A 13116-nucleotide genomic window follows, 5' to 3' on the forward strand; every position below is an offset into this window, starting at 1 on the left:
AGGGGTGAAATTATCAGTTCTCCATGAAGGACAGGAATCAGAGAAAACAAGATATTCTAATTTTAAAATCCATTATAACCGTCTTTTTCAAGAAGTGCTTGCACATATTCCACGACATTTACTGTTGCAAATGTATCTACAGAATAACTTAAAAAAACAAAACCAAAAAGAGTACAGATTAGTTATGTGCAACTGGATTTACAAAACCAGTAATATCCTGGGAGTGAGGAAATTATGCTTTTGATATATTTAGAATTCTAATCAATGAAACATACTATTAGTGAAAAATATGTGTTTTTTCTACGTTTATTTATTTCCTCATTGGAAATGTAGCTGATGTCTTTAAAACTCAACAACTGATTTAAAAAAACTGATTTTGTTCAACCACAAAAAACTGTCAATAGCTGAAAATTACATTTCATTCTTTACATAGTTATGTTAAGACCACTACTGTTTATGAATAATTTTATAAATACAGAGTTCCATTAATGAACACAAACAATCTATGTCTCTTATTCTATTCTGTTATTTAATGAGGATCTATCTCATTACAAAATTGTTTGGAAGACATATTAATTATTTTGAATCAAAACATTAAGGACTGTAAAGACATTTGCCTTAGTGAAATTTTGCTATTGACTTTACTATAGGTAGGAAGCAATACACAGTTTTAAAGAAAAATAGCAGCTTTAGTAAAAAGCAGTCAAGTCCCAAATGTATTTAAGGTATTTCACATTCAAATCCTGGCATTTGCTTCTACAGTTCAGTTCCTGCTGATTCTAGGCTTACAAATCTTATGCAGACAGACATGCCAATTTAAATACAAAAACACAGGAAGTGCTGTTCTAGAACAGGCCGATCATCTGTCTAACACCCAGTTTCAAACAATGGCCAAAACCAAATGCTCCAGCAATGGCACAAGATAATTTCAGTAGGGATTTATGAAATAATCTGCCTTCAACACAGTTCTTAGAGTAAGGCTGGAAAAACCTAGAAGTACAAGATTAGATTTTTCCTTTCACATTTTTACTGGTGCTAAATAAAACAACATGGACATTACTCTTACCCATATAAATGGCCAACTGATTTTGGAATCATACAAACTTCGTTACTTCACCAGCTCAATGTAGCAGTGGATTCCGTATTTTAATCTTATTCTATGTAACATGGTATTTTCTTTTATCAGTTTTTAATTTTCAACTGCATCATCACATCAAATGATGTCTTGTTTTTGTTCCATAGGAAAAGCAGCTTTTATTGAACTTTCTTTGTATCACTAGTTACTTTATAAACTCCCTTAAGCTAATTTTTAATGTTTCCAGCATATCTTCATGTGAGAGTTTTTCATTCATGCTGCTTCTCTCTGAATCACTTCTCTGTCTGTAAAATCTTTTCTGAGATGGTTTAACTGATAATGTATAAAAGTATTCAAGATAATAATGCAAAACTGATTTATTTAAAGGTTTGATACCTTTTCTATTTCATATGAATTTGAACTTCCCGCTACCCAGTATCTTTTTTTAAAATGTAGCTACATGTTAATCTGAGAATTCCACTGAGCTGTATCTATGGTGATGATAACCTTCCTTCCTTGAGTCATTTAATTTTGACACTTTAAAGCTTAACTGTAGTTAACGTTTCTCCCCTATGTACAATCCTTTGCAGTTATCAAAGCTAGATTTTACATTGTATCATGTTACACATTTACCTAGTACAGCGGTCCCTAGCTCATAATTTTTCAACACAGTGGCCACAAGAAATAAAAACAGTAAACTGAAACTTTGTTTAGCAAAATATGTTTCCTGCACGTTACCCACTCTGTAGTGTTTTTCGTGAAACATAAGTACATAGGGGATTGCCCATCTTACAAGTTTAAAATTCTCTGAAGTCCCACTCTTTACTAACCTAGTATCTGTATCACATGAAAATTTTGCTCCCACATTATTCACTTCTCTTCTGAGATTATTCATAACTATAATAAACAATACAGACCCTAGAACAAAAAACTTCTGAGGCCTCCTGCTTTTAGCCTTCAGCTATAATAAATTTTATATTTGATCCTCTGTTTGCTTTCTGTCTCTTCATTTTTATCCAAGTCAATAGTTTGTATCTTGGCACACGACTGCCTAGGTTCTTTAATAAATCTCTTCTATGCAATGCTGTCAAAGTCTAAATTATATGTTTCATTATCTTCTATCTTACAGAAACATTCAAATAACTCCAAGACACCAATAAGACATGATATCCTTTTTCAGGGTATAAACTGAGGAAACTACGCGCAGTCATATTGTTAGTAGAGTTTCATTAAAGTAAACATACTTTAAAAAGAAGTATAACAACTGAACAGCTACACTTCAATGTACATTCAGAAGACATACCTCAAATATTGTTATTATAAATCCCACACTTGAATTGTTCAGGCTGCACATAGACCTCTGAAACTATAGAACAGACATGTGTCTACGTGCTCATGATATTACAGCTATGCAAAAGTTGTCATGTTTTATTTTAAGACACTGGAACTCTTAACATGCACTTTTACAAAAAAATCCATTATTTGTATGCGTACCGTATAGATCGTATTCACAATATTTTAATACAACAGAATACCTGTTTCTTGCACTGTTACTGGGTATCTCCTGCATTTCATTTCTGGCTTGTGATTTTTAGTCAGGTTCAGCAATTGTGTAACTTGTGGCACACCTGTATTTAGCTGGCAGGTTCGAGGAATAACATCTGTGGGCTCATATGGCATAAATGGAACAACACACATACCTAGAATCAAAAACCATGGGCTTTACTTCGTTCAGATGACACAATGGAATTAAATTTGACTTACATTATTTTTTAGATGACATACTTTAGTTCATATGGTTATAACAATTTAATAGATTATGGTAATTTGAAAAATTTTCTGCAATTGTTCACCTTTAAGACAATAGGCATGTAAATTTTTACAATAATACTGTGTATTTTTTTTGGCAAAAAAATTTGAATACATTTAAACTAAGAAATATGCACCAATGGCTGGAATAGCCATAGTAAATCAACTTTGATTTGGTACGTGAACAAGCAAAACAGAATCACAAAATAATTTTTGGTAATTTTTCTTACAACTCAGCTTTAATTCTAATACTAATATACTGATTTTCAGACAAAATGAACATCTGAAAATGGTATCAATATCAGTGGGACTGAAGTAGCAAATGGAGAAGTCCTATATATGCAAATAAAGAATTTGACAAGCTTTAATTCCAAACTTTGGACACCATTACACTTTCATGATAAATAAAAAGCTGTCAACCTATCTATTCTTGTGATACCAGGCACTAGTACAATGTGATCTGATTGTCTCTGCTTTCCCTTAGATAACCAATACAGACAGAGTTTATGAAAGCTACTCTCTACAAAGAAAGGAACCCAGAGCCACAATCATTCCTGATGTTCTGATGCAAATTAATTCCAAATTTTGTAAGACTTGAATATAGTAAACTAATGAATATTAGTCTCTTTTCCAAGGATAAGAAGAGGAAAACATAACCCCAAAACCAAACATGAATAATGGATCAAGTATTGAGATCCTAATAGAAAAATTCAAGCATCCCATGTTGTATTTCAGTAATGGACGTATTTTTTCAACCATTTTTTACACCAAGCTGACACATTATTTACCGCTGTAAGACAATACTTAGTATTACTTAAAAACCCCATATGTAACCCATATACTTAAAAAACCCATATGTAATCTCGGGCTTACTATGGAAACTAGAAACTAGGTATATATCAAGCTTGTATGCCTCAATATCATGGGGCGGAGAAGATGAATTCTTTCTTCTTCTATCTGAATGACCTCATACAGAAATGATTTCTTAGTATATGTGGTTTCTCGTTTCCACTTGCTATCATTTTAAGAATGCAAAATATACTGTACATGCTTACATATAACACATACGTTGCACCTTGAAATCACTACGCTTACTATGCTTACAATAACACATACATTGCACCTTGAAAATCACTACTTCCACCACCACCAAGGAGGTTCAAGCAAAGAACTTGACCCTCATTACAAGTTGCAATGTCATTGCATTCAGTGTAGCTCAACTAACTGGTCCAATCATCTGAGAGGAAAAAAGCTTTATCAAATCATGATTGTTAACTGAACATTAATTAATGGTAACAAAAAACTATTGTTTTTCTGTAATTGGGTATGAAGTATAGAGTTATTTTAATATAGCCAAACCTTGAACTGTAACATCATTTTAAGATAAGGAAATTCATAAGCATACAGAAAATACTAATGCCCACCAGCTGTGTAATAATCATAGAATTGATAATCCAGTAATTAAAATTGCAATATTTTACCATGCATACAGTTTATTAAAGCTGTCTACTCATTATGTTAACTACATTTTGGAATTTAGGAACTAATTTAGAACATTTACGCACATTTCAAAAACTGTTTAGAACGGAAGACAGAAAACAATGCACTGATGGAATTAAATTACATTAAAGCCAGTGAGGCCTCTAACTACAGTTTCTGCTGAGAATTTACCAGATTCTCTCTGTAGTCATTTTTTGAATTAAGTTTTTTTTTCCAACCTCATCAAAGAAAAGAGAAGTAATCACAATGATCACATACTCTCCCTTATTGGTTTAGCTTTTCCAAATGGAAGATACAGTTTGTTACACTTACAGTACTGCTAACTATCCCTCCTTCAGAAACCAGAACCCATTTTTCAGGTGTTCTTTAAAAGCCACAAAATGAAAATTTGAATGAAATTGAAGCTGAACTATACCTAGGCTTCCTCTAAAATAAGAAAGTGCCAGCTGTGCTTTTTCAATTCCTCCTCTATTACTGATATAAATATCAGTGAGGAATGAAGTTCTCTCCCTTGGAAAATAATGATTCAGGATTATGATGCTAGTTTGGAGACTGGTAGACCTTTGACCAATATCCTGCTCTATTACAAATATAATCTCTCATTTTTCAGCTCACCACCAATATTACTTTCCCAATGAACAAGGACACATTAGGATAAATGGACTAAAGATCACAGAGGGGTGTTTATAATAGTTTCATAGCTCTGTTTCATATAATAATTTTTTGTTATAGTTTTGCCTTAGATTATTTAAAGAAGAAATCTTTCATCAGCTGCTAATGTCCAAAATTAAGAAAACAAATAGCAAATACTGCTAAGTTTAAGTATTTCTTTCCTTTCAGACACTCTTCTTGGCCAAAACCTGATTTCTATCAGCATAAGATACCCTCATTCAAACAAGCCCTCTACTTGATAAATCTTGCCAGAATTTATTCAATAAAATACTTCTAAGGAAGTCAATGTTTAAAACAGAGGAGTACACATATATTTAGTCGCCTAAAGTCCAACACTAGGAGATTTAATATGCTGTGCTACCACTTTAATTTTCATGAAATCATGTAATCTTTCAAATTGCCAATCTGATTACTAAGAAGCTTTTGATTTTATAATATGAACAGTTATGATTAAGACTACATAGTAATTATAACACACCATCTTCCTCAGCTGTATCTTGAGGCTTGGATTTTAAAGTGAAGATCTTTCTCAGTTTACAGTTAGCTGAAATACTAATTCCATCCAAAGACTGGAAGACAGCTCCTCTGAATATTTCACTGGTGAATGCTACCAAGTCAATACACATATTGCACCACTAGAAAAGAGAAATAATACTCTTTAATAAAACCCAAACACTAATCATTGCAGAAGAGTATTAGTGTACAGTTCTCTATAAATGAAGTCTCTGTGGAGTATTAGATTCTCACAGGCTGTGATTCACAATGCATAACATTTTGATACTAAAAAAAGATATTGCTGTATTTGCACTTACAACAATTATTTATACAAACAAATCAATAGATATGACCTAGCAATTGCCAGCACAAGTGAGCTCTGTTACCTAGCATATCCACAACATGTTTTGTAGCTAACTTGTGAGAAAGTATATTTATTAGAGGATTTGGGGGGGGGGGGGGGGGGGGATGTTACTCAATATTACTTCTTAAGTTAAAGTTACTGCAGCTTAAGTGCTCCAAAGGCTATAGCTGGAGATACTTTGATGATGTCTTTTTGAGATTCATAAAAATAGGACCTCTCCAAAGCTTGCACCCCTTCCACACTGAAAACTATCAGGCAAATTTCTGGTATGCACAAGACCCCAGTGTATCATAACATCTTAAAACTACTTATTTATAATACATGCTATCCATTCCTGATAAGACATTTCCAAAAGACAAATCAGATAACGACAACTGCCTAGGTTGCTAAAGATCCTACTTAAATACATGCGTTAATTCTCATCAGATGATTATTCCATTTGTTTCAGGAAACACTGTTAGAACACTAACATCAATGTGCTACAGTCTCCTGCACTATTCCAGTAGCTCTTTAAATTCTCTCAGTTTCAAGTTTTTTCCACTTAATTCAACACTTGTATATAGCTGGTTTTTCTGTTACAGAAATGAGCAGTTACACATATCTATTTTGCATGTGCGCTGTACTACAATTCCATTATCCACCTAGAAAAAAAAGAAGTTTCATATAAAACAAGTAATACCACAAGCAGAAGAACTAACAAAATATGTTTTCTTGTGGCTTTATGTTTTCCATTGAGCGTCTCTGGTGTTTAAAGACACATATGCTCATAGTTCTGGTGTTCCTAACAATTCTTCTCCTCATCAATTCTGACATCTAGTGAGGGATGAACTGATGCTAACACATCTTCTGTAACAGGGAAATAAACAGAGATGGCCTTGAGGAGAAATGCAATAATTTTAATGCAATTTGCAGAACTGTAATATATTTGATATTATTACTCACATGTAAAATTTAGTTGACCAATGGGTTGAAGTTTTATTAAGGGAGAAGAATGCTAAGACATAATGATTGTACATGCTTCATTTCCTTATAAAGTCTAAGTAAAAGTACTAATTTCTAAATGCCAAAGAGTAAATATTTTTTTAGAAAAAAATTTAGGTGCATACATTACTATTCAGCTTCTAAGTCTGAAATTTTGGAAGGAAGAGAATACTTGTTTTGAAGACACCAAGCAATGGAATGGAAAATGCAGTATTTAATTATAACTGATATTTCTATTGCTGAGGTTGAAAATAGCATCATTTGTAAGAATACAATAAAGGAAGCTGAAAATGTAAACTATGTTCTACTGATGGAACAAACAACATATTATATCCTTACCCACAACCAATCATACTGATAATAATGATCAGCTTGTGTATACAGTAAGTTAACCTATCAGAGCCATGTAAAAGATCTATCTAATAATCCAAAGCAGCATACTCCCTTCTTTAAGTAAAAGCAACAATAAAAAGGCAGATAACCATTTAAAAGAAGACAGATATATATTCAGATATACTAAGAAATACAGACCTACTCTTTAAGGTTGGTCAAGCGTTAAGGTTATTAAAATATTTTGTCATTATAACTGATCAGAGCATTTAAACAGATCTCTGATTAATGTTTTATTATCTAAATTAAAATACATAACTGAAGTTCATATTCTGATTGAATTTAACTTGGTGTACATTAATACATACTTTAATCCTGAAACATTTGTGCTAGCCTGACACCAAGACCAACTAACTGAAATTACAATGAAGAAAAACAGTTTCATTTCAGTGGATCTTGAATTAATGGCAACTTCAGGGGTATGATCTGATGCATATTCAGTTGAAAAAATTCAATCACTTCTTCCCACAAAGCAGAAAACTCCTGAAATCTAAAATTATCACAGCTGCCTTCACCTAAACTATCTAAAAGAAGTCATAACTTCAGAGGTTTTTGTAAAATATTCTCTCTCATGTCTAGCCTTAAATCCACCGCTGCTTAGTATATTGTTATCTAGATCTCTTGGTGCATACTTACATTTGAAAATATTTGAAATCTAACTATTCTCATTCCAAATGATTTTCTAAAGCAGCATTTGAGACTTGAGTCTTTAGAAATTTATAGGGTAACCATCAGGGTTAGTATCCTGACCGTTACTGCCATATGTTGTGGCTGGGTGTGGGAGAGGGGAACAGGGAGAAGACAATGTCTATTTGTTTATTTTCATCAGTTTGACATATACGTTGTTTTATATATGCCAGAACCTGGAAGAACCTGAAGCACATGAAAGCAGCCATCAGCTACAGCCTACCTGCAGCTCCAGTGAATGTAACGAAAGGTCACTACAAGAGAAGGTACACATCAACAGGAGCACTATAATGAAGTATCAGGGACACAGAGAACTTTACAGAGGCTGAAGAGACAGCAAAAGTGAGAGATAAACACATCACAAATAGCATTAGTCTTGGAAAATGGGAATGAACTCCTAATGTTAGAAGAAGGGTAGAACAGTAGTAGTATTAAGTGGTTCTGATGCTATCCAGTAGAGGGGACGTACACACGTATCTTGAATTGGCAGGAACTGAATTCTAAACCAAACAGTAATTTCAACAGGTCTATAAACTTACTTAAAACGTTTCCAATAAAAAAGTGTGCTTAACCACAGTTCAAGGAATATTCCCAAAGTACCTACTATTTTGCGCTTGATCATAAACAGAGGAATTTTTGCATGCAGAGGGGTTACAGACAACTCTTTGTGGACCGTTGATAAATACAATCTTCTTTTAATATTTCCTAAATCAGTTATCCTATAAAAGAAAAAGCAGGAGAGGAACAGATCTTTGTCAATTCAATAATCTAGTATATTCAGGCAATCACAAAAAAACTATTCATATGCAGAACCTTTATGCCAGTGATAGCAAATACAGAATTTAAGAATTACTTCTTTTACAAGATGAGTAATGAGATTTCTTTCTCAAATTCAAACTTGGTGGCTATATTCCTGCATATATAAAATCACTTTACATGCTAATTTTATTTCAACAGTCTACACTCTTCACTAGATTTCCATAGCCCTTCAGACTATGAAAGAACTCAATTTGTACGAACTGAGAACCCAGTAGCCTTTAATAATCACACTTGTTTCGCCCCTTAAGCTTGTGTTATCTTGGGACACATTGTCACCTGCTAACTAAAAAAAAAAAAAACATTATTTGCTTTCTTTTCCTAAAAATGCCTCTGTCATTTTATATAGACTCTTTGTCAGCTTAAAGATAGACACAAGACATTGTCTGTCTGTTTTACTTCCTGAGCACATATCTTCAAATGTGAATTATAATACAGAAGTTTATTGCTCACTATTCAGGTCATCTCACAATGACACCAAGGACACTGAATTTGAACATTTCTAATGGATTCAGACCACAGCCATGATCAAAGATTAGGCTTCCTTTAAACTGATCAAGAAGCTCATTTTTATGTTCTGTTTCCTTCAAGTCTTGTGAGCAGCTGCACTGGTTTTGGCTGGGATATAGTTAAATTTTTTTCACAGTAGCTTGTATAGTGCTATATTTTAGATTTGTGCTGAAAATAGTGTTGATAACATAGGAGTATTTTAGTTCTTGCTGGGCAGTGCTTACACAACGTCAAGGCCTTTTCTGCTTCTCACACCACCCCACCAGTGAGTAGGCTGGGGATGCACAAGAAATTGGGAGGGGACCCAGCTGGGACAGCTGACCCCAACTGACCAAAGGGATATCCCATACCATATGACATCACACTCAGTGATAAAAGCTGTGGGGAAGGAGGAAAGTTCAGAGTTATGGCGTTTGTCTTCCCAAGTAACCATTACGTGTGATGGAGCCCTGCTTTCCCGGAGACAGCTGAACACCTGCCTGCCAATGGGAAGTAACAGATGCCTTATTTAGCTTTGGTTGCACGCACAGCTTTTGCTTTACCTATTAAACTGTCTTTATCTCAACCTATGAGTTTTTGCACTTTTACCCTTACGATTCTCTCCCCCATCGCACTGTGTGTGGAGTAAGACAGTGGCTGTGTGTGGCTTAACTGCCTACTGGTGTTAAACCAAAACAGCAGTACAACCCTGATATGCCCCAGCAGTCCTACCTTACTATACCAGAGAATATACATTACTCTAAAGGCTGCAATCTGTATGGGGAAATAATGAATAATTTACCTATTATTTTTGAACAAGGGTATTTCTAACAGATGGCTATTTCTCTGTAATTAGCAGCCCCTCTGAGATGATGACAAATAAATTACAAGAAGCAACTTTCTGTCACTACTTAGTGTTGTTAAAAATAATTACTCAATCATTATATTTAAATGTGGCATTTACTTTAAAATTGTGAGACCGCCCTGTAGATGCTTTTTTTTTATTACTGAAAACACTTTTCATTAGTTAAGCTACAGGTAGTCCTTGTAGTCCTTACTAATGAAAATGCTGTCACCTAAAATTTGCAGATAAACACCCTGAAAGGTTCATAGGTTTCCTTAGGTCAATTTAGCTATTTTTTGGCAATTCAAGAGTTCAACCAAGGACAGCATAAACTATGCTGCAAGTATATAAACATCAAAAGGTTCTACTAGTACAGGTGATAAAAAACACAGGAGCACCTTCTTGTTTCCCCATAGTCATTAAGATCATCACTCAAAGCAAACAAAGTCCATCAGCTTTCCAGAACTTGTTGATTCTTTACTCTCCCCTGCAGACAATCTGATCTTTAATTTATCCATCCTTATAACATGAGTGGGCAAATCAAAACAAGTGGAAGAGTCTACTAGCTGTTTCATTTTGAAAGACTAGCAGTTCCTTTCATTAATCACATGCACTTCAAAGGCAGAAATTTCACTACTGTGCCAGGGGAAGAACATTATATCCTCACCACTGCTATAGTTTGACAAAGCAGATTTCAGTATTAGCTGCACATATATTTATGGATGGATGAATAATACCATCAAATCCTTGAGGTCTTCTGATGAAATAACTTTTCAAAGCATCTTACAATGCTAGGGGCTTGGTCTTACTTTTGAAGAAATTTAAGCAAGACATGAAATAATTCACCATCAGCCAGTTGGCCACATAGCTAAGCCTGTGCCCCAGATCAACGCTCAGTTCCACCCATCACTTTGCTTCTCAGATACCCTTCTATGAAAAACCTGTGGATGTAGTTTTCAGAAACTCTCCACTCTGTTCTAAACCTTGATGTTCGGAAGTGCTAAGAAATTGAGGCACCAAATAGCTACAAGGAATTGAAGTAGTGGTTGCTTGAAACTCCCCTAGACCTCCTGGTTATGTGCAGAGTTGAGCAACTGTGCTGAGGAACCAGGTAGTTGCAGTAACCTGAGGGCTGAAACACAAGTAAAAATACTATTCCTGCTAAAACTCAAACTGTGTAATTCTCAATGGACAATGTTGCTTTAAATGATGCTATGACAAAGCAGTAGGAACCTAGACTTAAGTCATGCATATCTCCAAACAACTGGCGATAAAAACTTAAGTTTACTTTGTAATATGTTTAAGTTTTATTATTTATTTTTATATGAATAGTTTTATCTTTCTCCCTCCTGAAAAATTATTAGGTACCTTAGCAATAAAAAGGCCATCAGTAAATGTACAGCTCAGTTACATTCCAAAGTGCAATACTAAACACATTCATTCAGATAAAAATACACACATTTATATCAGACTGTCATATAAGTCTAAAATTAGATTGTTTTTGTGATGGTACGTATGCTGTAAAGAAGCAGCAAACCTTAGATATAGTTATAATCATACCTAAAAAATTTAAAATTTAGTTCTGTAAATAAATTTGAAACAATAAAAATATTTATATTCTCCAGGCAAGAGTAGGTGAAAAATTTGAAGAAGCAAAATTGGAGAAAGAAGATGGTCTGAAAATTCTGTAAAATAATTATTTCTTGGGAGAAGAAAGATAATTATTTGAGAGTTGGTGTAACTTTCAGACTTTTCAGTTATGTTGCTTCTTGGAAAATAAAACAAGGGTCTGATGAAACTCTTCTCTGAAATAATGCAGACAAGAGGAGTTGGAACATTAGAAGTCCCACTTGTAAAATGACTCAAGAATACTTGTGGTGAAACTCAACCTTTTTTGTTATCAAAAAGCACGACCTACGTTAAACTGTTAAAGGCAAGAAACATCTGCAGCACACATCTTGATTTTCAAAGATGCATTAAAAAATCTATATAGAGTTAATGTATTTTTATTATGTCTGTGCTTGAGTATTTATATCTAAGGGTCAGACATGTGATAGAAAAGTAATAAGACCATGTTGAGAAAAATGAGGTAGTCAACAGGAAAATCAACCTCATTTATAATAATATTCCTGTGATCAGCAGGTGCATAACTCTCCCAGCTATGGTCATTAACTGCATTCATTTCACACTTAACATCTACATTTGCAAACCATTTGAAAGTAAAATTACCTTCCAATTCAATTTACAATTTTATTTTACATCTTCAACTCTGATTGACTATTCTCCTCACAATGGTAACTATAGTGAGATGGCAAGTAAATAGTAGCAACTACCCAAGAGTACAGATAAACTCATCTTCTCAGATTACCTATTCACTTTGCTTCTGTATGTATAATAATTTATAACCATTTGTTAATGTTCAATTCAAGGCTTAAAATGAACTTAGAAAAAAACTATGCTGGACTGTTGAAGGGATGCTTCATTCAGGCTCACTTGTTCTTAAAATTAAAGTGTTTTTCTCCTTATAAATGACTTAAACTGGAAGTTTACCAAACATGAAAGTATGTATTTCACCGATGTTGCTAAGCAAAGAGCAACCCCCATACAATTTATTATTAATGGAAATATCTTTGTATCCTGGTCAAAATCCAGATAGTTAAGTTTTACCAGAGGATTCTATTAGTATGTTAGTATATTATTACTTAGCAATTGTAATGCCATTTTCTCCATAAAAAGTATGTGCTTCAGAAACATTAGATAGTATCATCATCTCTGTTTTAAATATAGAAAAACAAAGGAATAGCAATAGTCAGTTGATTTGCCATGCTTACAGATTCTTAAGTTTCTTTATTCAGGGGCAGTCTGTACTGCTGGATATCTCTGTCAGCAAAGCTGAAATGATGACTAATTGTGATAGCATGTAATTCACATAAATTCAAGCTATTATGGTGTCTGAATAAATTTGCTATGCATGTAAAATCTAGTATGTTCTGG

At 33.8% G+C, this 13116-nt stretch overlaps 1 protein-coding gene across 2 annotated transcripts in view; it reads right to left on the reverse strand.

Annotated features, from left to right (window-relative positions):
• The window catches only part of CFAP20DC (CFAP20 domain containing), a 77787-nt gene that overhangs the window by 52494 nt on the left and 12177 nt on the right, over positions 1-13116 (reverse strand). For both annotated transcript variants that reach the window (XM_059823355.1, XM_009811084.2), the window contains exons 5-7: positions 8578-8692; positions 5535-5691; positions 2611-2775 (exon numbers count right to left, since the gene is read on the reverse strand). In XM_059823355.1, coding sequence (XP_059679338.1) covers positions 2611-2775; positions 5535-5691; positions 8578-8692 — 437 coding nt within the window. The remainder of the gene's footprint in view (positions 1-2610; positions 2776-5534; positions 5692-8577; positions 8693-13116) is intronic.

The sequence above is a fragment of the Gavia stellata genome, chromosome 12, assembly GCF_030936135.1.
Source record: "Gavia stellata isolate bGavSte3 chromosome 12, bGavSte3.hap2, whole genome shotgun sequence".
In the NCBI taxonomy this organism is placed as follows: Eukaryota; Metazoa; Chordata; class Aves; order Gaviiformes; family Gaviidae; genus Gavia; species Gavia stellata.